Source organism: Halichoeres trimaculatus, unplaced genomic scaffold (assembly GCF_033239565.1).
Source record: "Halichoeres trimaculatus isolate MK-OKI-2021-1 unplaced genomic scaffold, fHalTri1.1 fHalTri1_scaffold_16, whole genome shotgun sequence".
Classification (NCBI taxonomy): Eukaryota; Metazoa; Chordata; class Actinopteri; order Labriformes; family Labridae; genus Halichoeres; species Halichoeres trimaculatus.
The window spans coordinates 25,519,893-25,546,135 of NW_027437194.1; the positions used below are offsets into that span (position 1 = coordinate 25,519,893).

Consider the following 26,243-nt stretch of genomic DNA (forward strand, 5'->3'; position numbering starts at 1 on the left):
TTTTTGAGATAACATTAATGATAAGTCATAACCTCAAAAAAGAAAGAAAGAAAGAAAGAAAGAAAGAAAGAAAGAAAGAAAGAAAGAAAGAAAGAAAGAAAGAAAATGAATGTCTTATCACGACAAAACTGAGAAAAAAAAAAGAAGCATTTAATCTTGACACTATGAAAGCCCTAATCAGGGCCCCAATCGAAATTTGCCCTTTTGAATTTCATTTTGTGAAGCTTTGTACAGACAGACCAAGCTGCTCAGATAAAGACCTATGGTTAAGACATGACTCAAGCTGCATCCACAGGTTGGATCCTCCACAGCTGATCTCTGGCTCCCATGTTGAAACGGTAATCTGAGAGCTGACTGTTCTGAGCGGAGAGTCAAGACTTGACAGCTGCAGCAGTCAAAGATCCTTCCGTTTCTGCACAACACCCGATGAAGCCCGGGTCTTGATGACAGTTAATTTACCGCAATGAGAGGCACTTGTCGCAGGATATCAGAGTGAAGAAACACCTGGGCTCCGTCTAATTACAGGAGGCACCTGTAACCTGCAGTGATGGCGCGTTTTGACGCGCTGTGGATGTGGACAATTATCCAGCTTTGTCATGCAGCGATCTACACCAACGACTGGGCGATCAGAATCAGAGCTGACAATGAGTCTGTCAACAGGATAGCAGAGAAATATGGATTCACTAATATGGGTCAGGTAAGTTCTGGAAAAACTCAAGGCTATCTTTAATTATCACCTGACACAGGCGCGTAGGCCGAAGGTGAAGCCTTCCTGAAGCACAACAGTCAAGTTTAAGAAAGTTTAGCAAAAAAGAGACCAAAAAATCAAGCTAGCAGTGCTTTTTTTATGGGAAAAATAAATCTTTAGTAGAACTCATGAAGATTTAAACAGACTTCCTCATGCGGTATCATAAAACAAATGTATCACCGCAAATATGCATCAAGGAAAGTAACAAAATGTAGATTATGGGAGATTTATTGCAATAAATGTCATTGCTTTTGCAATTCTCTGTCCTCTGGGTAGTGTGTGCTCTTTTAAGATCATGTCTGACAGCCACATAAAGCTTCAGCGGATGATGATCTCTCAAAATGAGGAAGAAGAAATAGGGCTAAGACGACCAAACAGCCACTCTGCTGCAGCAAAATGAGCCTGAATAATAGCTTCATCACACAGAATGATTACTTTTACTTTTGTGGAGTCCTGCTGAAGTTTTTATATCCAGAAATCAGTAGCTGCTCATCTACATTACAATCCTGTCTGGATGTGTGTGGGTGTTGTAAGGAGACACTGCTGCCAAAAAATCTAATTTTCTCCTCTCAGCTCTTACCTCCATTTCATTATTCTCTCCCATACCATATAATATTAATTATCCAAACAGTTAAACCCCCAAGAACCAGGATCCAGCACTTTATTGCCACTTTAATAAAGGCTGCAAATATTTCCCCAGTAATCATGTACAAGAGGGACATAAAAAATAAGTAAAATCAATCAGACTAGCATGTCAATACGCACAGAGAATGACCAGATAAAAGCAAAGATCAATAAAGAACAAAGCAAATAAATAAAATAAGGCGAGTTATTGAGCCCAAGGCTGTAAACTCCAACACAAGTGCTCCCTGAGGGCTGCCGTAATGAAAGTTTCAGGTCTTGAGTCCATGTTTCAGCACCAGTGCTTCTGCTGAGGTCAGAGGCCAGATTTCACAACAGAGCCATCAGGGATTAGATTAGGAGCATAATTTATTCTTGTCAGTAGCAGAATATGCTCCACTTGTGGGATGTTTGTATGAAACATACATCACATCGAGTTCCTCCTCCTACGTCATGGCATTATGGACTCAAACACACTCCCAGGCTTCAGTGCGGCTCCAGTCTGTTGGCTCAGGTTGCAGTCTCCTGAAAAACTATCACAGGTGTCAGGTATCTGTCCTAATGAAAGACACCAAAGCCTGTTTCATAATTTAACATCTGTTTAGTACAGAGACGGTGTGGGATCAGGAGCACACCTTTACCTGAAAACAAATTAATTTAGAGGATTTGATGTCTGTTTCACCAGATCGGAGAGCTGAAGGGTTATTACAGATTTCAGCACCACGAGACATCGACGCGCTCCACTGAGTCCAACAATGAGCTGACTGTTCGCATCATGAAGGAGACCAAGGTAAGGTGTAATGAGAGACTGTGCTGGATTATTAATCAGCATCATGTCATCTCCCTCCAGATACACACACACACACACACACACACAGAGTCACAGACGTTCATGTGTGTGTACAGACTCATCTCCTCACATAATGTCCTCACACGAAAGCTACAGGAAGTAAAAACAGAATGCTGGCTTATGAAATTAAAGGATCTTTTGGTTTAATTAAAGTTTTTTATTTAATTTATTATTTTTTTTACAAGAGCCAAATATTATTTTCTTACTTTTGATGCTCGGGGTAATTTTCTATAATTGTGTAAAAACAAGACAGAAAAAATAGACTGATTCATGAATAGAGACATTTAACAAAGTTTTTAACTCAAACTGATGTCATTCAGTCTTCACAAACTGACCCCCAGACCCAACAAACAGATGACCTTCAGATGATTTGAATGGCATAAAGATCTCTTTAGCTGGAAACATATTGTAAAATTAGTCAACTGAAAATGTTATGATGTCAGTTTGAGCCTCTTTTTTGGATTAACTTGTAGAGCATGTGTGAGCTTAGTCAACTTCAACAATGGATAAAAAACAGAATCCCATTTTATTAAAAAAAAAAATATTCTCCTTCTCTGTTTTATTTTATTTTTTGGAAAACCGGTCATTTGTTTATGTGCTGCTAGCTGCAAGAAAAAGCCACACTTTCAGGCTGGTTTATACTTGCATTGAGTCCATGTTGTAGTGGCTGATGCAGTTAGGAGCTTTACATACTTCTGCATCCATGTTTATGGTGGCCCTGAAGTGCAAATCACAACAACAAATAATTAAACACAAAATCAAATTTAAAAAAACAGCAACAGAAGCTGGGTTTTTTGATTTGCTGTTGTGGTTTGTACTTCAGGGCTACCGTAGATGTGTCCACATTATTTTGCAATACTCCTCCACAAAGCGCGAGGGCAGTGTGGTCTCTCTCCTCAGATCGCCTGTTTCTGGTCCTGCTACATTTTCTGCTTTTTCACAGTGGTTTTAAAAGTAATATGTTATCTTAAAACAGATACACGCTGTAAGGTTGCGAGTTGACCCAATCAGAGTCACAGAGACTAACTTCATAATTCATACAGTCTTTGGGCGCGACTTAACTAGGAACTGGAAATAGCTGATATTTTTCCTAAATAATCCTCAATTGTGCAAGGACAATACAGCTGTTGTACTGATCCTGGCTGCGTCAGAGCTTTCTCAATCTAGAATCATAAATATAAAACATGTGCCTTTCATGTTTTTATTACCGCCGCCAAGGAGGTTATGGTTTTGGGAGAGTCTGTCTGTCTGTGTGTTTGTCTATGAACAACATAACTCAAAAACTAACCAACAGATCTTGATGAAATTGTCAGGAAATGTTCAAAATGGGATAAGGAAGAAGTTATTTAATTTTTGAGGTGATCTGGATCACCGTCTGGATCCAGGACTTTTTTAAAGGATTCTTTATCATTGTGAGATATGGCTGTTTTCACCATATGCATATATAACACCACCATAAATGGTCAGATTGCTTTGGAATACAATACAAGACAAGGTTACCATAATTTCTGACAGATGTGAAAGTACGATCTAGATCCTGGCAATTTTCTGGATACGAGATCCAGAATATGAAATATGTCCTGGGTCATCATAATTTTCAACACTATCAGGAAACAAATTATCATACAAACCTGCAACTAACACCAAATTGTAGCAGACAGTCTGCTGAAACAGAGTATAACGTTAAAGTAGGACTTAAGTGTAAATCACAATATGCTTGGTGGAGGTCTGGGCTCTCTGAGTGCTTTTCTAGTTATCCTCTGAAATCACATTTGATCACAAAGCTTGTGTGAGGTCTCGTGTGTTGGAATGATCTTAAGGGATCGTTTAGTGTGTGTTCAGAGGGTGGTCATGTTAAAAAACAGTCAGAAATGTCTTCATGTGTGTGCTCTCCCAAGATTTTCAAACTGGATCTAAAGGTCATCAGGTGTGAGGCCGGCTTTACATATACACCATAAAAAACTCAACAAACCAAAGGTTCCTCGCAGGAGCTTTAGGTTTGATCTCATGTTTTAAAGATGCCAGCTCCATGTCCACACTAAAGTAAAACTCATCAGATTTGCTGCCATAGCTAGAATATTTAACATACTTGATGAACTGCATTCATAGTCACTTTTAATGACCTCACATCAGCATTTTGACCACAAATTCAAACGTATCATCTGCCTTCAGAGAGGCATTTTCATGTCCTACCTTTGATACATCTGTGTTCTGAAAAATCCATCATCTCAGTTTGTTTGTGAATAAACAACCAAGAGTAGACTTTATCCTTTGTGCTAGAAATAAGCAAAAATGCCTCTTTTGTTTTTGCTACAAGAAACTACAATGAATTTTCATGCATGAGCAGGAAAGTGTATCAAAGATTCGGAACTCACACAGTAAAGAAAGTCTACGATTGATGTGTATCAAACAACATTTACTCTGGACATTGTTTATGACAGAAAGACCATTACCATGACTGAGCTGTAAATCTACTGTATGTGATTACATATAGGAAAGTACCCTGTGTGCTCTTTTCTTCAGGTGGAGTGGCTTCAACAGCAGGTAGTCCTAAACAGGGTGAAGAGGAGCCCAGTAGATGGTCACGTCCTCTTCAGTGACATGAAGAGCAAACACACTCCTGACACTCGTCCTGAGTCCAGCCACGCACAGACCAACGGCTCAGTGTGGAGCAGTTTGTGGTACACTGTGAGTGCGATTTGTTTTTCTTTTATTAAGTTAGCATCAGTAACAGACTCACTAACCCGGGCAGACGAAGCCTAAAATAGCTCCTGATTTATTCCTTACTCCTAAGGGCTAAATGTGCTGTCCCACTGTTTGCTCCTCAGCACTGCAGCGATACATCCAAAGGCTGCCAGACTGCTATGAACATCGCGGGGGCCTGGAGGAGGGGGTACACCGGGAAGGGTGTGGTGGTGTCTGTCCTAGATGATGGCATTGAGAGAGAGCATCCGGATCTGAGGCCAAATTATGTAAGTGCCCTGGGATGGGACGCTGTTCTCAGGACGGGGACATTAATCATAAGCAATTTGGCAGAGCTCTTAGAGTAAGAGTGCAGGGCTGAGACAGATATTGCAGGCAGAGCTTTTGGGCCAAAAGGTTTTGAAAGGCCGGCCAAGAGTATTGGAATGGACATTAAACGTCTGATCCACTTAGCTGTCTTGTGGACTGGTGAATAATGCTCTTTGTGATTTGTCTGATGAAACGGAGACGGGTAGCTGCTGGCGTCTTATTCATCAGGCTCACATGGCGGCCGGTTTCCTCTGACATCACGCACAGGGTGGGAAGCTCAAATACCAATGATGTCATTACGCCTTTGGGTTTGAAGTTATTTGATCATCGAGTATTTGACATTATTTAACCAATTTCATATCATCAAACAACTGAAAACATAAAGATTAGAAACGTAAGAAAGGATGTTCGGCTGTAAACTGCTCACGGTAACAAAAATATCCAACAAAAATGTTTGATTGCTAACTACTCTAGCCTTTGTGCCATGGTAGCTAACAGTCTACACTGAAAATACGGTTAGCAAGCAAATGGTTAAATGATCTGGTTATCTTTTTAAACCAATAGACAAAATGTTTAAATAAGTGTGATTTCTCAGCAAAGACACTGCCGGTGTCACGTCCTTGTGGAGGGGAGCGATCCTCTCCTGCTCGCATTAATGCAAACGTGTAGACTTTTAGCTCTGAGGCTAATGCTAACAAGATCTAGTATCTTTCACTGAGTCTGTACAGATGTTTGAAAAAGAATTAGACATAACTGGCCCCATCACTGTACCCACTGACCTGTAGATATCACTTTTGAATTGTGAAAGTGATCTTGAAAAAGTCTCTCTTTGATTGTTGTCCATGATTTGAAGTTATCAGCACCAAAAAAGGGTTATTTCTAAATGCTTTTTCCATTATACATGGTTAAGTCATCCTGGACGGCACGTCACCGTCTCTATGACAACATCACTTTGGCTAACAAATCTGTGTTTTTCTTGAAGAAAATAATTTCTTAGATTCTTTTTGTAGTAATGTTGGACACTGGAGCTGGACAGTCAAAAGAAAAAAAAGACATCAGAGCAGAAGAAAACTAAACAGGAGAGTGATAGAGTAAGGGGCTAAAACACTGGTTAAACTGTTTGTGATAATGTTCGTTCCAACCCACAGTCAGCAGTTATTCTGCAGTGGTCTGTTCAAACTTGAGAGTCTATCAATAAAATGAAGAGTGTGTTAACATAACCAGGATCCACTAACTTTGCAGACACGTCTTAGAGCACCGGGCTGTGAGGGCTGCTTAACAGATAGTCTGCTCACCATTCTGAACACCAAACTACAAACTGAGTTTACAAAGTTTGATTGTTGTCACATTTCAAACGATAGCTCTACATAACTACAAATAAATACCTAAACTTGTTGCTTTGCATCCTAGGAAAAAAGAAAAGTTGTCTTGAACAAAGAAGGGTAGTGTTAAAAAGAAGATCAGCTCTCCATTCATTTGTTATAAAACAAACACGCTGTGGTAAGACTCACGTCCTCAAGGCAGTGGGTGATAGTGCTCATGGGAAACAGAGGAATACTAGCTTTTACAAGCTCTGAGAACATGTGATGAAGTTGAGCCTCTCAGCAACATGATGATGTTTGAATGTGAACATACAGTACAATGAGTGATGGGACACTGGACGCCAACAAGCTGACTGACAGTGCACATCAATTACTCCCGGAGCGTTTGGTCGAAAAAAGCTTGAGATACTCTTGTTATAAAGGGTAGGGTTGTTCGATACCACTTTTTGTGCAGACCGATACTAGTACGAGTACTCCTTCTTGAGTACCCACCGATACAGAGTACTAGCCGGTGAGGAGCAGCTTAGCATACTGCTAGCACTACTAGCAGTATACTACTAGCACTTTCGATACATAAGATTTCAATTAACAGTGACGGATCATTTTGATCAAAGACAGCATAGTCACTCTGCCATTAAGTCCAAATAAAACACAAACAACTCTTTCTGAGTTTAGATTTTTTTTTTTTTGATAAATATTAAAAAAAATATTAAACGTGCAAAATAAAACTAACAACTGCCAGAGTTTAAGTATTTTTTGAAGTAAACTAAAGTGCAAAATTAAAAAAAGTTTAACTGTCAACTCTTCCTGGTTCATTCATATTGCCTGATAAAGGACCTGGAGCACTTTTGCAGTGGTGTTAAACCGCAGCACTTAGCAGCATCTAGTGGCGAGGAGGACTTGCTCGACATAAGATTTTCTCGCCTAGAGTATCTGCTGCTTGTATGTGCAGCCTTCTCGAGTACCGATACTAGGGATCCACGATATTATCGGCACAATATTGGTATTGGCAGATAAAAGCTTAAAAACACATTTATTGGTATCGGCAGATATGAAAATTTCTGCCAATAGGAACAGCCGATAAGGTGCTATTCAGTTAAGATTATTATTATTTTCCATCTGAAAAATAAGCTCCTTAAATAAAATGTAGCACTTCATTTATTTGCACTGCAGAGCTCTGTGTCTGTCACCAGGTTGTTACAGTAGCTCTAAAATAATCAAATGCAACTTGGTTATGTTTAAAAATGCATTGTACATTTAAAGTTCATGTGATCTAAAGAAATTATTTTTCTGTATTTCAATACTGAATGTCTTGAGTTTGAAAAAATAATACATTTCTTATTTATGGTAAAACCAAATGTTTTTTTTGTCTTGTTTTATGTGTGTTTCTTAAACAAATAAGACCATCACAATAAGAGTAACATATAAATTCCAGTACAGGATCAACGTAGCTTTCTTTACAGTGAAAAAAAACAAACAAACTTGTGATTATCGGTATCGGTAACGGTATCGGCCAAAAGAGGTTTCGATATATCGGCATATCGGATATCGGCAAAAATCCAATATCGTGCATCCCTAACCGATACCATGAGATCCTTGAGATTGGTACTGGTATCGGGACATCCCTATTGTCCCTCATTTACAAAACCCAAGTATCACAGGGAAACATGTTGATGTTTTAAGATGGTACTAGAACTGGAACAAACAGGCAAGCAGGAGATGTACCATCAGCTGGCCTGGAGTCTGTTGATCATGCATTGTTGCATCCAAGCTAGCAGAACAGCTCTGTAAGTTATGAAAGACTGAACGAATAATCCCACAGGTAACTTTCACTACCCAGTTAAATCACCTGGTAAGAGAGGAAATCACATTTTCTATAGATATATTGAAGTAAACTCAACATAACGTCTATAACTCCAAATAGATGATCATGTTTGAGTGAACTGAGTACATTGAAATAATTGTGGTGTATAAGACTTCATACTTTCTACATGTGATGACAGTATGACTTAAAAAATCTTTGCCCTGTAAATATGGTAACATGGGTGCTGATGTTTTATTTCAATGTGCTTCAGGATCCTTTCGCCAGCTTTGATGTGAATGGACAGGATGAAGATCCCTCTCCGGATTATCCCTCCAGTGCTTCCAACCTGTGAGTCCAGCTTTATCTCAATGGCACCTGTTTTGTTCCTTTCCTCTTCACAATTCTAACTTTAGTTTATGCAAACTTGTTCTTTCTTTCCAGTAATGATATGCATATATGGATATGCAGATCCCCTGGTCTGAATTCTGTTTTTCACTGGTTTGATGTAGCGGAAATAGCCCGTTTTCTCCTCATGAATATGCATTTTACCTCGTGTTCTGATGTTCCCCTCCTCTCTCTGAAAGCCATGGGACTCGGTGTGCAGGGATGATTGCAGCAGCTGCAAATAGCTCTGGGTGCACGGTTGGAGTGTCTTTCCACGCACGCATAGGCGGTGAGTCCTGGTGACGACGTGAAGTCGAGTGAAAGACTTTTGGAGGACAGAATGTGTGTCTTTGGTTTAAACTTTTCACTCTTCTTTCTCCTGGCTCGTAGGCATCCGTATGCTGGATGGAGATGTGACCGACATCGTGGAGGCCCAGTCCCTGAGCTTCAGACCACAGTATATCGATATATACTTATCCAGCTGGGGGCCAGAAGATGATGGGGCCACTTTGGAAGGACCGGGGCCTCTGACTCGTCTTGCAATAGAGAACGGAGTCAGAAATGTGAGGGGAAGAAGAAGACAGGAAAAGACTGTTTGTTTCTCTGTGTCTTCCACCTGCGGCTGTTTATTTTCTTCCGGGGCTCATATTTCTCTCTTTATCACTGAGTAAATATGATGAATAAATTAATCAACTCTGTCTGCTTCCCCAATTAATCTCAGGGCCGCCACGGGAGAGGATCCGTCTTCGTCTGGGCGTCAGGAAACGGAGGACAAAGAGGTGACCACTGTTCCTGTGACGGCTACAGCAGCAGCATCTACACCGTCTCTATCAGCAGCAGCAGTCTGAGTGGAGGCTGGCCAGATCACCTGGAGCGCTGCTCCTCCACACTGGCGACGGTTTACAGCGGAGAGGAGAAGATGGTGAGTACAGACTGGAAGGAACAAAAGAGACTCAAGGAAATGACACAGATTTGATTGAATAATGTGGGGGTGTGATGGTGTCACAGATTGGTGTTGTGATACTCTTTAATTTCTGTTTCATTAGTTTATTTGACAGGGACCTTGCAAAACAAAGAAAATTGTCGAGCCAGAGTTAGCTATAGAGCTAATTTTCATCTGTGGTCCCTGGGCAGGAAGAAATATTGAGTTTCTCCAAATAACCAGTCACAGTTGACCTAAAGACATCATCTCATGAAGGGCAGTTGCAGTCAGGTTTTACACGCAAGGTTTTATCCTTTTGTGTCCTGAAGACAAACTTTCTGTAAAAACTCGGCAAGAATGTTTGAATATAGAATAGAATAGAATAGAATAGAATAGAATAGAATAAAAAGATTAGAAGAGAATACAATAAAAAAGGTTAGAATAGAATAAAAAAGGTTAGAATAGAATAGGATAGAATAGAATAGAATAGAATAGAATAGAATAGAATAGAATAGAATAGAATAGAATAGAAAATACTTTTTTTTCCCTGAGGAGAAATTCAGAAGGAGTCACAGCAGCAATCAAGAAAACAAAAGTAAAAAAAAGTGTATAGGAAGTGCAAAAAAGGTCCATAAGAAAATAGATGCTGACAGCTTGTCCATCATTGTCCAGTTCAGCCAGTCTCCACCTCCACAGGGTCCAGGACTGAGCTTCTTCAGTCATGTTCCATCTCTGTCTCCTGGATCCTGTCTGCTCACAGCAGGTGAAGCTCTTCCAATGTGGCGTTCATGTCTGCTCTTAGCTCTGTTGGCCATGTCTGTGAATACCATGATGCTACTCTGCCCTCTGGTATTCCCTCTCTTGCTGGGTAAGCACAGCTAGCTCATGCATCTTATTGGAGATAGATCTTACGTTCCCAATAATGATGGATGGAAGGACAGGTCCATGTCGTCACTTCTTAGCTCACACCTGAGAACCAGCACATCGTACTCACCTCCTTCGCCTCACCTTGTGGGAAGACATCAGGCCTTGCACCAGTTAGCATTGACATGCTAAAGGCTGCTAACACCTGAGTTCACATGTAAACAATGCAGCCATGGTTACATGTAGGATCTCCAGACAGACCAGGGAATGAATCATACAAAGTAATGATCCACTCCAAATGCAAAAATGATGAAAAAAAAAGAAAAAAAGTCACAAGAAACGAACAAGGAAGAGAGAGCTGCTGTAACAGGCCGCCACAACGGGGCGGCGCCTAGCAACAATTGCAAGGAGTATGAACCACCTTCACCTGACATGCCCAGGAAAATGTCTTTTACTTTTTCTTTTAACACCTTAAAATAAGATATTTTTCTTGACTCGACAGGTTAATGTGACTCATATGGAGTCTAATAAGAGAATTTCTAAAATGAGACATTAACACTTGCAAAGTTGTGATTTTGCAGGGCAGAGGTTTCATTTTGATTCATTTCTGTGGTGTGAGCCTGGGGAGAAGCTAATATTCTTTTGACTGACTAACAGGTTTTGTATTTTGATAAAATCACAGCAGCATGACCAAGGTTTGTAAAAAAGTATTAATTGCTTTTGGATGAACTGAGGTTGGATCGATAATTCATCAATTGTGGGTGGTTTTTTAATCGTGTGGAGCAGATTTGTTGCTTAAGATGAAATTTTTGATTGCTGTTTCTGCTCTGGAGAGGAACATGGGAGCTTTTTTAAAAAGTAGTTTTCATTAACTTTTAGTTGCTGCAGCAAATTTTCAATTCTGGATCAATTTTAGATCAAATCCAGTCAGATTTACTTGTACTGAGTATTGAAAACACAAAACAAGAAAAGTGGATAAACACATTTTATAGACAGACAGAAGAAAAAATACTTAATTCAATCATGCAAACTGCAAAATGAGCTCAGCTTGTGATTTGACGTGCTGTGTTAGTCCATCAGTTAATGTGTTCATGTATTTCAGACAGAAGCTACAGCCCTGCTTCATGTCTTTCCCAACTCTCTACATAGACCAGGGGTCTTAAAAACAAATTATCTAAAGGGGAATGAGCATCTTATCCTGTTAGGGCGGGGCTACTTCAGGTGTTCCACAAAAAAAGAAATAACTGTTCAACCGTTCACTGGAAAAAAATTAAATCTTATCAAGTGTTTTTGTCTGGTTTTCGGTAGAAAATGTCTTTTTAGGCTTACTATGAACCACATTCACCTGACCAGTCCAGAAAAATGTCTTATTTCAAGTTATTCAAAGACAAAAATGAGGTCTGAATTGCTTGTAACAAGTAAAAAAATTCTGCCAATGGAACAAGAGAAAAGTTACTTTTATTAAGTCTGAATCAGAATATTTTATTGATCCCGAGGGGAAATTTCATTTTAGTTGCATCCCTTTCAAGACATATAAGAAAACAAACACGGGGAAACACAGAAATGGGATGAACCTAGGAGCTGCCAGCTACCCAGCGCCCCTTTGCAATAGATATGAACAAAACAACAATGGGAGAAGAGACGGAAAAAAAGTCAATTCCAGACTATTCCCAGCAGGGGGTGTAGTTTGAGATCAAGAAAAAATCACCTCGGCATATAAGCAAATGGTAACAAAAAACAAAAACTCTGAGACTTGCACAAATCTCACTGCTGGGCGCTGGGCACGTGTGCATTAATCCTCTGCAGCTTAACTGTAACAGAGCCAAAGAAGGCGTTGAGTCCAAGGTTGTGTGTGTGCCAGGTGACTTCATGTGTGCATATGTGTAAGTCCATGGACTTCATCCCCACCCAGACTTTACAATGTCTCTGCTGTCTGATGATGACAACGAGACAACCTTGAAGAGTTCTGATCCAGAGACACTCACTGAAGAAAGGTGCGGGATGGGAGGGGGGGTAGAGCATCTGTATGCATACCATCCAGGAGAGTAGAGCGCTATCAGCCTACCAAGGCCGACACGGAGGAGCCGAAAGAGAGATGAGGATTGTTTGGGTCAGGCAGGCACACTGACTAACTATTCTAGTTTTAAGCACTTTTTTGAACAAATTTTTCTGATTCCATCAGCAGATTTTTTTACTTGCTACAAGCAATACAGACCTAATTTTTCTCTTTAAACAACTTGAAATAAGACATTTTCCTGGATTGCTCGGGTTAATGTGGCTCATATAAGTTAAAATAAGACAATTTCTACTTAAAATATGACAAAAACACCTGATAAGATTTCACTTTTTTGCAGTGTTGGAACAAGACTACTGGGCCTGTTTTCTCTGAGGGGTGGTAGTTTGAAACCCTCAGTGTTGCTTGAAAGTGGACATCACTAAGTCTGGACCTGTTCTCTGGTTTTCCTTCTTTCTTGCTCTCTGAAGTACGTCTTGCTTGACAGACAGCTCTTTCTCTCTCTGTGCAGCTCCTTGTGTCCGCCTGTCTTCCTGGTGCTTTGCAAACTGCTCCACATGTTAGGTTGAATAATGCTGCGTGAGGTTACACACCTTATGAACGCCAGCGTTCTCTTAAAACAGGAGACAGGTGTGATTCCAGTTAAACTCCACAGAAATAGTCATTCTCACACCCTCTGTTCCTGGCGTCAACCTTTCTTTTAGCCTTTCAAAGACACATCCTGCTTTAACAATGTTTTGGGGACGTTGCAGTGTGTCACATGTTTGGGTTTTTTTCCCACTGGGGTCCATGTGGTGATTATAATGTGTTTAGTATCAACTCAGAAATCAAATATGGCCTGCTTTAGTCTGACCGTGGACTGAACTGTGAATGCAGTGGGCTGGATTTCATTAAAAATGGATATCAAGTGGCCGCCTGTGTCTGGCCTGAGGGTTGTGAGTTTGAGACCCCTGTCTTAGAGAGTTCCCATCTCTTCAGTTCTCCTATCCAGTAGATTCAATAGCCCGAAATAATCTCAAACAAAAGAAACATTTGCATTGAAAAACCATTAGAGCAACTTTTCTAAAGCCTTTTGACAGGTGTATTTTTAGGCTGGAGAAAAATTTTACAGATTTGTAATTTCCTGAAAAGTTCCCCAGTAATGACCCTGTTTCCTACACGCTCTCAGCAGACATCTTTCTAACATGAGTCTGGTTCTGCTCAAGGTTTCTGTCTGTTAAAGAAGTTTTTTCTTTCCACAGTAACTTATCAAATGTTCTAAAGTGTTCTACTCAAAGTGAGATAAGATGAGACCAGACTCTTTATCCTGTCCTCATGTTGGGTCTCTTTTAACAATTAATATTTATAGCAGGTCTAACATCTTGAAGTATCACTTGGTTTTATTTAGGGCTACATAAATAAAGATTGAATGAAGGAAATTAACAGAGTTTAGCTTACCGTCCAACCAGTGCTTCCAGTGACTGCTACAGCACACTGAAGGATCTTACAGCTACTTTACAGAATACCATCTTAGCAAAAAGTTAATTTCATTTGCTCAGTAACACAGTTTATAAAAAAAACACATTTTTTAGGAAAAGAAAGAGTAAAATACCCAAATATGAAAATTCCATCAGTACAAAAAAACAAACAGCAGAGCAGATCAGATTATTGAATCATGGAGTTACATTTTTTATTAGTTTTGTTGACTTCAAGTCTCAGAACATATCAGCCTCCTCCCTGGAGCTCAGAGGCTAAAGCAGCATTTTATGAAACATTTGCAAAAATGTTTATTCTGTCTTTTGATAACAAAATTATTTAAACTCTAAACTAAAAAATCAATCTCACAACACTTTTTTATGATGACGTCTGCAACTCTGGTTGAACTTCAGGAATGTTTGAAGCATCTTTTCTCGCTTACGGTCTCAAAATATTTAGGGAGTGGAGGGGATGCTGTTGGGGACGTGTGAGCAGAAACTTGAGCTTTATGATCTGAGACGTCTCTCAGTCAAGTGGAGATGCCCGAGATTTTTTCCCTTTAGATGCCCCTCAGGTCATATCTGTAGGTTACAATCTCATCAACAAAGAACGAAATGTGGAGATTTGAGGAATCACAGTTCAAGTCTTTTAAGAAGCTTTGATTTCTCTGAAGCTGTAATACAGAGAATAATAACCTGTTTCCTCCTTTACTACAACAGCTGCAGATGAGCTTTAGAGCTTACACTAAGTTAGTGTAAATTAAATCAATTATAGGATCTACATGAACATGGTTAGCCTGCCTAATTACAAGTAGAAACCACTGTTTACATCCCAAAGCCGAAAACTCAGGGGGCCTGATCGTACGCCAAACCGTACATTCTCGCCAAATGACGAGCTCTTCAAAGTCAGCAGAGACATCCTCTTATGGAAAACCTCATCACTCACTTCTGCTGTGTTTCTGCTGGCTTGTGTTTCGTTCAGAAAACCTCCAGGGAAGGAAAACTCCAATTATACAGAATGTAGTTATGTTCACTGGAGATGCAAGGCTCTTCCTCTTCTTCCTTTTCTTACTCTGTGAATGAAAAAGTAGCACCTGTGTGTTGACAGATATATTTACAAAGACAGTCGTATCTGTAACTGCTGAAACTGAATCTGTGCTTAAATTAATTTGTGCTATAGGCTCGGAGGGCAGAACGGAACAGATAGTGTCGTGATTTTACCTTCATGTAATTTGCAGGAGTCACGGGTGAGCAGAGTGGGCGGCTCATTAGAGGAAACACAGGGAGCTGTGAGAGCTGCTCCTCTGGCCTCGGGCTCACTGAGGGGTTTTCTGCTCATCTCTTCTGCCATCACAATGTCTCCCGTTAGCTCAGCTGATGAAATGCCAGCAACACAATCAGGGATACCTGGAACAACGAAGGCTTTTTCAATCTTTATTCTGTCCCTCTGGTGCACCTGTAGTAGCTTTACATGATTCACAGCTCAAAAAATCTGCTTTTTTTCCACTCTGGTGTTTTGAAAAACCCTTATTTCAGCCTCTGTCTGAAACAATTAGTTTAAGCTGCAGTCTCTTTAAGGCTCCCTACTCCATTTACTCCCTTCCCATTGATTGGTCAGCCTCTGGAGGCCTCTTGGTGGCGGAGCGATGGTCTTAGTATTTGAGGCCCGCTCCTCCAGTGTGTCATAAACCAAATAGGAGATCCTTACGTGATGACTTCATTATTTCAGTTAATCTTGTGACGATCTCTTGAAAATCTTGCAAAAATCTTTTTAAGATCCTGTGCTATTTTTAAAATAGAATGTTTGATCATCAATTTCCCCCCCTGTTTTAAGATCTTTAAATTTGATTTCAATGATTGATTTGCTGTAGTTGTAATACCTGCTAAAGGCCCCACTTAAAAACCCCACTTCTGCAACTAGGGCTGAACAATTTAATTGAATCTAAACCGACATTGCAATGTAACAGAGTACAATTGTCAAATCAGAGAGTCTGCAATTTGAAAAAAAATAAAATTAAAAAAAGTTACACAGACCTGGATGGGACAAAGTAACCTGTGCTCCTTCTTTCTCAAAACCAGCAAAATTCTAAATGCTGTTTTTTCTGGCAAAAATATTACACGTCAACATGATTTCTTAATAGTTTTTAGTAAATAATGCAAAAGACACCCCCCCCCAAAAAAAATAAATAAATAAAATAAATAAATAAATGAATAAAAATAAATAAAAAAATAAAAATTGCATGCCAAATCATAGTTGCAATATTGGTCCAATTAATTAGCAATTAGATTATTTTCCAAAATCGTTCAGCCCTATCTGCAACCTAGGCATAATCCTGGACACCGACCTCACCTTCGAACAACATGTCACTCACATCACCAAAACCACCTTCTTTCATCTCATAAACAGCTTATACCCACCCACTGCTCACTACTTCATCTAGAATTGACTACTACAATAGCATCTTCTGTCCAGTACATTCAGAATTCAGCTGACCATCCACTCACCCTGCTCCTGCGATCTCATCACCCCTGTCCTTCAAAACCTCCACTGGCTCCCTGTTCCCCATCGAATCCAGTTCAAAGTCCTTCTGCTGACATTCAAGCCCTCCATAACCTGCCCCCTCTCTATCTTCTCGACCAGCTTCACCCCCACATCCTGCTCCGTAGTCTTCACTAACCTCCTGAACCTCCTTCCCCCATCACATAGGACTAAACCCTGAACCTGGGGCGACAGAGCGTCCACACATCCTCGGCTGCACCAACCTTTCAACTCTCGTATCTCAGCTCAAACCCATCTTTTCAGACCTGGTTTAAGGACAGAAAAGTATGGTGAAGCTTTTATATTTGCTTTTCTGTGTTGGTATTGCGCTTTAGATTGGATGCAGACATGAAAGGAAAGCAAAGCCAAGGTCCCTACATTGACTGAAAATGGAAGCACACCACACGTTGAAATGACTTATTCAGTAAACTGCTCCAGAATACACTCAGTCTTACTTCCTCTGATGATCACCTGTCATCAGTTTAGTTCTAAGAGCTCAAACGGTGGTTACCTGTGATCATCAGAGGGGTTGCACAGAGTGAGAGCATTTAGAAAGAAGAAAGAAAAATACTCATCAATCCTCTTTCTGGGCCATGGACTGGACACCAATCTTTGGCCAGTCACTCTGTCACAAAAACTTGACTTTCAGCTCAGTAGCTTAACAACTAGTGTAGTAACAGGACCATGTGGCGTTCCTATGTTTGAGTTTTCATGTGTTGAGGGATTATTTGTTAATCAACAGCTGGATGCGCACGCAACTCGGGTGCAGAAGCACTACCGCGTGTAATGGTTTGTCAACTGATGTGAAGGAGTTAACCACCAAAAAAAATCCTTTTTTAAACTAAACATCATCACTTATACTGATGGTTAACGGCTCCCAGGTTTGTGAAACAGTAGTGAGTGGACAGAAGACATCAGCAAGTGGACAGATATTAGGTTGATATAAGTTTTTAGTGGATTAATCCGCGTGTACCCAGAGGACAAATAAAACAGACAACTGTTACTTGATGCTCGTGACTGCATTATCTGTTGACACTTACCAGACTGTGACAGACCAGGACGTAAAACGTGTGTCAATAAATCAGAAACCCACCCAGACCAAAAAGAGCACACAGACTGCTGAGTCTGAGACCAGGTTCATAATAAAAGAACCAGAAAAGTACGTCCAGAGTTCATTATTTACCCGCAGACGTCGCTGGTGTTTCAGTGTAAAGTGTGACCCTGTTAACTGGTGACTCTCGGCCGTAAATCACTCATACTGTCGGCAGAGAGTCACCAGTTAGCATGGTCGCTATTAACTCCAAAACACCAGTTGCTCTTTAACCATCCAAACTTGATAAATGTTGCCACTGTTGTATAGTTTCATTTCTAAAAACTGACCACAGAACAACCGTACATTTTTATGCTGATAACAGGTTGAATTTAGTGTTTAAAAAATGCTAACTCCTCTGAATAAATGGAGCTAAACGCTGCATCTGCGGTCAAGATGCGTGCATCTTTATGATGACTGAAAATCCCTTTATATGTCACTGCGCTGAACTAAGTAAACCACCATAAACTATTATTTATTTGTACTGTGTCTAATTTGCCCTGTTTCTGGCAAATAGAACTCTGAAATTTTCCCCCAGACAAGAAAAATCTGGCATGATTTAGTGCTTAGATTTTCTTTTTCTCAGAAGCTTCACAATTCTATTTTCTATGAGAATAAAAAATTGAAAAACCTGAGTTTGCCCACAAGGGTTAATTGTTGATGCTGCTCTTTGGACAGTGTGTCAAAGCTTTTTAAGTTCCTAATAAAGAAAAAATATTAAGTTTTTTATTCTGTGCCCCATCTTTACTGCAACAAAAATGTACTTGGAAAACTTGGAAATTATTTTATTGATTTCACATAATTATCGAATACTTTCAAACACTTCTGATGTTCCTTTACCAGGTAACTCTAGGCCCACATCAGAGCTGCAGCCGGGCTGAACCAGGAACCTCCCTCTCCTCCTCCGTGGCTGCAGGAGTCATCGCTCTGGCTCTGGAGGCCAAGTAAGAACATCTCCCCCGCACAGAATCCATACATGCACAGGAGCCATTAATGGTTATGACCTGGGGATGAAAGTCTGATGTTTTTATCCTTTTGACCTTTTCACAGCCCTGCGCTAACCTGGAGGGCCGTGCAGCACATCATCGTCCGGACATCAAAAGCTCATCATGTCATTGCTCCTGACTGGCGTGTTAATGGAGCCGGATATGAAGGTATTCTCGCTGGATGGCTGCCAGTTCTCGCTTGTTTGGCAGCTTTTATTTGAAGCAGTTAAGGTAAAACGAGGGATAATGTGATAGATTTTGATTCAGCTCCAGAAACTTATGATAAAGAAGTGAGTTTAGCTTGATAAGCATATTTTGGTAAATGTTCTCTCAGCTCTTTTTAGGGAAACTATCAAACAGCAAGCCCACAAACTAATGAGACACTGGGAGCAGAAGAGTAATGAACGCCTCCAAAGTCCCAGGAGTGTGTGATGTCTTTTATAAGCTACACAGCCCTTTATGCCCCTGCTAACAGCTCTGTGTGTGTGTGTGTGTGTGTGTTTGTGTTTGTGTGTGTGTCAGTGAGCCACCTCTTTGGCTTTGGCCTGCTGGATGCTGGGAGCATGGTGAAGGAGGCAGAGCGTTGGAAACAAGTCCCTTCACAGCATGAGTGTGTGGAGGAGGATCCCGCCCGGCTGAGCAGGTATCAAACCGCCCGCACTGCCAGAGATCTCCGCTTTGAGTCAGGGCTTCCCTTGATTCCTCTTCCTTTCATCACACTTTATCTATTTCTGTCTCGCTTCTTACATGGATTCCTCTCATGCTGATTCTCACACACTTTCATGGGTGGTGTTTTCATAACTGTTCCTCTCCCTCTGCCTCTGCCTCTGTTTCTTATCTCTGACACTCACTCGTGCGTCTTTTATTCCCTTTCAGAACAATTCATCCCGGCTCTGCGCTGACATCTGTATACCAGACTACAGGCTGCTCCGGCACGCCCCAGCAGCACGTTGTTTATGTGGAGCATGTCGTCGCCCGTGTCACCATCTCTCACAGGCGTCGCGGCGACCTTTCCATTAAGCTCACCTCACCTTCGGGCACCGTGTCGCAGCTGCTGGCTCGCAGGTAACTAAGAGAAATGTTGAAGCCTGGGACAGAAGTGGAAACTAAATGTTGGAGGATCCACTCCACTTTCTGCATACAGTAATCACTTTTATCCGGGTCAGAGAGTTTTAGCCCACTGAGCTTAATTCTTTTGTGTTGTTTGGGGGAAAATGTAGATTTTGGCAAACAGAGCCAGAAAACCACCGGGGATCAGGAAACTGCTATCAGGACAAGTTTGTGGCTAGAAGGATTTCTGGATTTCTACAGGAAGTGGAACTTTCAGCAAGCTCTGCATTGAGTAAAATGCACCATGTTAGCAAAAAGAGTTAGCCAGAAGAGTTAGCAAGTGACTGTGAAGCAGACCTGTAGTTAATTATTCCCATTTGCTCAAGTAACAATCACATTTAGATCATTTACTCTATTTTGACATGGACAGATCATCTACAATTGTGTCCAGTTGTGAGATGTTTCTTCAGTTTTGTAGGGATGATAATAAAGATGAAAATAAATGTTCAACCTGCTAATTAAATGTCAGATATCCCCCAGGCTGCTAAACAGAGAGCATTATTAAGAAAAAAAATACTTTGATGTAATATTGATAAACTTATCATAACAGAGCCAGAGGAGGAAGAATTTAATACCTTCACTGCAGCCGGACACAATACATCATCTTCTCTCCTCTGTATCACTTTCTTTCTTTTTCTTTTTCTCTCTTTGTGTCTATGGCTTCTAAACTTTCTACTTCATTGGCTGAAAGTGACACACAAAGTGAACAAAGTTGGTCTGTGGGTTTCTAGCTCTGCTCTACCAATGCTGCAAACACCTATCTATCTATCTATCTATCTATCTATCTATCTATCTATCTATCTATCTATCTATCTATCTATCTATCTATCTATCTATCTATCTATCTATCTATCTATCTATCTATCTATCTATCTATCCATCTATCCATCTATCTATCTATCTATCCATCTATCTATCTATCTATCTATCTATCTATCTATCTATCTATCTATCTATCTATCTATCTATCTATCTATCTATCTATCATCTATCTATCTATCTATCTATCTATCTATCTATCTATCTATCTATCTATCTATCTATCTATCTATCTATCTATCTATCTATCTATCTATCTATCTATCTATCTATCTATCTATGGGTATGAGAAGTATGCCTAGTAGAAGTAGTATGTGTAAATGCCTTGTATAAGTTGAATGCCTAGTATGATTAGTAGTATACCTAGCATAAATAGTGTGCCGAGGATGAGAAGAATGAGTAGTATGCCTAGTATGAGTAACACACATTGTATGAGTAGCATTCCTTGTATAAGTAGCAGTTGCAGAACATCTGTTGTGAGTATGAGTAGCGTGCCTAGTACAAGGAGTATGAGTAGTATTTTTAGTATGTGGAGTATGCCTTGTATAGATAGTATGAGTAGTTTGCTTAGTTAGAGTAGTATGCCAAGTATTAGTATGTGTTGCATTAGTAGTATTGGTAGTATGAGTAGGGATGGGTACCGAATCAGCTACTTTTGTAGGTACCGACTGTAATCTGTCCAAGTACCAAGCACCGATTCATGTAAAACCAAAAGGTACCATGTTTAGGTACCTCAATCCATCCTTGTGACTGTGAGGGAGTGGAAGAGTGGGTGATTTTCCATGCTGGACATGAACACAGCATTGCAAGGTTATACAATGAAGAATGAATATGTTAGATTAGAAAAACAGTATATATATTATTAAACAAATTAATATTTTTTACCACATAAACACAAAAAAGTACCAAAAATTGGTACCGTTGAGTACCGGTACTGATTGCCAGGTACTGGGCATCTTTTCAAATGTGAAAGGTACCCATCCCTGTATGAGTAGTATGCCTAGCATTAGAGAGGAACCAGCGAGGATGGAAAGAAAAGAGAAGGGTGGAGTATTACTCTAATCACTGTCAAAAGTCTAAATTAATAATTCAAATATTCTACTCTGATGAATCAACACAAATGATCTGAGAACAATTTAACCCACTGGACCATGAGTCATCCTGGATTTATTGTACATTACCCAGAAGATCTAAACCTTATTTAGCCAAGTTGTTGACTCACAGTAACACGTCTTACTTGGGGTTTGATAACAATATCCTGTGGCTGGTCGGGGTCAAGGCGCTTCATTTCCAATTTCTTTTGTCGAGGTTTTAACGTTGTACTTCAGTGAATAATTCATCTTTAAAGTTAGCTATCGTTATAGTATCTACATCAAGACACTAACACTGACTGAAATTTCTGTGGAAAGTTTACATCAGTTTGATTAATTCCGTGACAAGAGGGTTGTAGCACAAAGCACCACCTCAGGAAATGTACTAAGACATAAGCTTAGTGCAACAACACAAGAAAATCAAGAAGGGCAACAGGAAAAAGAGATTAAAACAGGTAGTAGCACCATTTATTCAAAGGATAAGTAATTAACATTAAGATGACAATGACATGGTTTTGTTTAGGCCTCTTGACGACTCCAGTGAAGGATTTCAGGACTGGGAGTTCATGACAGTTCACTGCTGGGGGGAGCCGGCAGCAGGGGAGTGGACTCTGGAAATCCAGGATTCTCCCTCTCAGAAGAGACACAACGCTGAACCAGGTCTGCCTTTTTTTATCCGTGACATCTGTATGATATGAAATATGCATTTTAAGTTCATCTCTGGGCGCAGGCCTCAGGGGACAGATCTCTTATCCCGATCTCTCTCTTTCCTTGTTTCTGTTTCTGTTTTCGTGGTGTTTCACAGGGACACTGAAGAAGTGGGCTCTGGTGATTTATGGCACCGCAGAGCATCCATATCCTGTGCATCGGTCGCTCGCCAGATCGGTGGAGATGCCGATGGACAGTGTCCTCACTGAGGAATACAGTGGTGAGTCATGAGCTCAGCTGGTATTAAGCGGCCCCGTCTTCAGCTCAGACCTCTCACACAGAAGCTAAATGCACACTAATGTAGATTTACAGCAGATGTCATTTCAGGAGGAGTTATTTTGTGTGTGTGTGGAGGGCACGATATCATCAATCTGAAGAGCCTGTGTGTGATGGTGCAGTGACCATGTGAGTGTTTGCCCTTCCAGGACCCTGTGACCCAGAATGCAGTGACGACGGCTGTGAGGGGCCGAGCCCGCAGCAGTGTGTCACGTGTCGGCACTTTTTTCTAAAGTTCAAGAACAACACAAGGTCAGCGTGTTTACATAGCAGAGAGGACAGCTCAGGCATCCTCAACACAGGGAACAGAACATATGGCTTTGATATGTGTTAAAAATGATCAGATCTTCTCTTTGAAGGTCAGTATGTTTGTAAATTATATAAAATTCCTGAAGCCTGCAGAGGAAGAAATGGTAAAAGTGGACCCAGAGAGTCACGTCCTCTCCCTCTCATCCGGAGAGTAACACTTCTTGTCCTCTATGTGCTGTGGTCCGTGTCTGTGTAATAGGATGTGCGTACCCGAGTGTCCCAGGGGATTCTGGGGCGATCGCCGGCATTGTAAGAGGTGCTACTCCTCCTGTGAGAGCTGCACCGGGAGCCGCAGTGATCAGTGCACTTCCTGTCAGGCTGGGCACCACCTGACAGAGGGGACCAACACCTGCACGGCCATCTGTGGGGACGGCTACTACCTGGACCATGGTGGGTTTTTGAAGCCTTTCTTTAATTATAACACTTTATTTAGAAAGCACTTTTCAATAAAGGAAACAAAGTGCTTCACAGTGGGCAATAAAAATGGCTCGAAATGAAACTCAAACAATAAAGCTCAACAAAGAGGCAGCCAGGCAATAAAATTAATCTAAAAGCCCAACATGGACCCTAATCCGCCAAAAGTTCTGAAAAATAATTTGAACCTTTTGGATTTCTTTTTATTGTCTTATATTTAGTTTTTTAATGTTTGTTTGAGAGGTCTTTCAAAATGTGTATAGACTCAAAAATAAGAAGAGGAATTCAAGATTTACCAGCATGCACTAGACACACGTGCGCACACAGGGTGTGCATTAATGGGTGCATGTCAGAGGAAGCAGCAAGAAGTTTAGGCCCTTTCTCAAAGGCACCTCAGTGGTGCCAGGAAGTGACCTGCACCTTTTTTCCTGCCACAAACCAAACTACCAACCCCTCAGATCCCAGGCCAGGGTCCTGCAGACTGAGTTACTGAGTGGAACAGTTTGCTTGTTTGAGGTGGACCTGTAATTGGTACTGGTAACAGGGATGAGTTGTTATTTACAAACATTTTGAAAAAATATAAATGATAAAAATCTAACAGCTCATGTGAGTGTTATCAATGGAAGCCTGTTTTACCAGGTAAAATAGAGAATTGGGAGATTTGACCTCCAAAAGAAAAAGAATAATAGCAGAAGCCTATCACTGCCATGCTAGAAAAAAATCAGTGTCATATTAAACTGTTATAAGTCTATTTACTTCTTTGGGGTAAAGTTGTGGGGGGGTTTTGGCCTGGCAGAAACAGTCTTCCATGGTTATCTCATCTCTACAATGTATTTTTCCAATTGTTTTTACCAGTTCCTGGCTGTAATGTGATAAAATCGTGGAGGTTGTGGGACATCCAAAAGCTGTTTGGTTGTTGCCATTAAATAGCAGTCAACTTCCAAATCATCACAATAACGTTATGAGATTGAAAACTAAACTAAAACTGAGCTCTATTGCAAAAACTGCTCGGAAAAACTAGAAGATACAGATCATGTGTATATCATAGGCGTAGGTGCTTTGGGGCCAAAGCACCCACGGAGAGTGCCGACCACCGTGTGCCAAACATGCCAATGTAGCGGTCATTACTTTTCTAGCGTGTGTCACTGTAAACTTTGTTACTTACTGTGTCTCCTCAAAGCTCCATGATTAGCAGGACTGATTGATCAGAACTCATGTGAACCATTGCAGATGCTGATAACTGGCAGACTGGCCTGTCTTGATCTACAACATTAACTTTCAGGACCGCAGACAGCTCCATTCTTGATGGCTTTAAGGACAACGCATTGTTTAGCTATCTAGTCACTGGGAAGTCGGATTTTAGATTTCTTGTAGCCTAAACTGTATTCTCTCTGTCCACTGAAGCCTGTTGCATTAATTAAATAGCACAAGAAGAAGAAAAAAACAAACGTGTTGGTTTCATGCGTTAAGTTCCTGGGAGAACATGACTGTGCGTGTGTGCATTACTGCGGTTCCTGCTGTCTGTGCATGTCTGTATTAGTGCCCATTTGTGCATTTATGCCAGTTGCTGCTGTATTGCCTGCATGTCGGCTGTGTGCTTGCTACACTTTTAAATAACAATCACTAGCCACTTTATTAGGCACACCTTGCTGGTACCGTGTTGGACCCCCTTTTGCCTTCAGAACTGCTTTAATCCTTGGTGGCATAGATTCAACAAGGTCCTGGAAACATTCCTCAGAGAGTTTGGTCCATATTGACATGATAGCATCACACAGTTGCTGCAGATTTGTCGGCTGAACATCCATGATGAGAATCTCCCGTTCCACCACATCCCAAAGGAGCTCTATTGGATTGAGATCTGGGGACTGTGGAGGACATTTGAGTACAGGGAACTCATTGTCATGTTGAAGAAACCAGTGTGAGATGATTCCAGCTTTATGACATGGAGCGTTATCCTGCTGGAAGTATCCATCAGAAGATGGGTACACTGTGCTCATAAAGGGATGGACATGGTCAGCAACAATACTCAGGTAGACTGTGGACTTTAAAACATGATCAGTTGGTACTAAGGGACCCAAAGTGAGCCAAGAAAATATCCCCCACACCATTACACCAGCAGCAGCAGCCTGAACTGTTGATACAAGGCAGGATGGATCCATGCTTTCATGTTGTTGACGCCAAATTCTGACCCTACCATCTGAATGTGGAGCAGAAATCCAGACTCATCAGACCAGGCAACGTTTTTCCAATCTTCTATTGTCCAGTTTTGGTGTTGCTGTGTGAATTGTAGCCTCAGTTTCCTGTTCTTAGCTGACAGGAGGGTCACCCGGTGTGGTCTTCTGCTGCTGTAGCCCATCTGCCTCAAGGTTGGACGTGTTGTGTGTTCAGAGATGATCTTCTGCAGACCTCGGTTGTAACCAGTGGTTATTTGAGTTACTGTTGCCTTTCTATCAGCTCCAACCAGTCTGTCCATTCTCCTCTGACCTCTGTCATCAACAAGACACTTTGTCCCACAGAACTTCTGCTCACTGGATATTTTCTCTTTTTGGGACCATTCTCTGTAAACCCTAGAGATGGTTGTGGGTGAAAATCCCAGTAGATCAGCAGTTTCTGAAATACTCAGACCAACAACCATGCCACGTTCAAAGTCCCTTAAATCATCTTTCTTCCCCATTCTGATGCTCAGTTTTAACTGCAGCAAATCATCTTGACCATGTCTACTGAAAGTGTCTCCTCTTCTTGCTAAAAACCAGCCATGTTGGGTCACCAGTGTAGCCTAGCATTATGGGTTGTATGTCCAATGGGACGTCCCTCAAGCATTTGAATCCAGCCTGAGGCGCCTGTCCCATGAATCCCATCCTCTGTGATTTAAAGACGTAGAAGCTCAAACAGATGACTTAAAAAGA

General features: G+C 40.9%; 1 protein-coding gene across 1 annotated transcript in view; it reads left to right on the forward strand.

Annotated features, from left to right (window-relative positions):
- The first annotated feature begins 204 nt into the window (after positions 1-204).
- The window catches only part of pcsk5a (proprotein convertase subtilisin/kexin type 5a), a 56,348-nt gene continuing 30,309 nt past the window's right edge, over positions 205-26,243 (forward strand). Inside the window, exons 1-16 of the mRNA XM_074691048.1 lie at positions 205-697; positions 2,055-2,159; positions 4,743-4,907; positions 5,048-5,191; positions 8,629-8,705; positions 8,942-9,030; positions 9,132-9,304; positions 9,463-9,663; positions 18,468-18,568; positions 18,675-18,778; positions 19,133-19,253; positions 19,487-19,675; positions 22,154-22,290; positions 22,436-22,558; positions 22,764-22,866; positions 23,123-23,313. Of these exons, the coding sequence (XP_074547149.1) occupies positions 548-697; positions 2,055-2,159; positions 4,743-4,907; positions 5,048-5,191; positions 8,629-8,705; positions 8,942-9,030; positions 9,132-9,304; positions 9,463-9,663; positions 18,468-18,568; positions 18,675-18,778; positions 19,133-19,253; positions 19,487-19,675; positions 22,154-22,290; positions 22,436-22,558; positions 22,764-22,866; positions 23,123-23,313 (2,173 nt within the window). The 5' untranslated portion in view covers positions 205-547. The remainder of the gene's footprint in view (positions 698-2,054; positions 2,160-4,742; positions 4,908-5,047; positions 5,192-8,628; positions 8,706-8,941; positions 9,031-9,131; positions 9,305-9,462; positions 9,664-18,467; positions 18,569-18,674; positions 18,779-19,132; positions 19,254-19,486; positions 19,676-22,153; positions 22,291-22,435; positions 22,559-22,763; positions 22,867-23,122; positions 23,314-26,243) is intronic.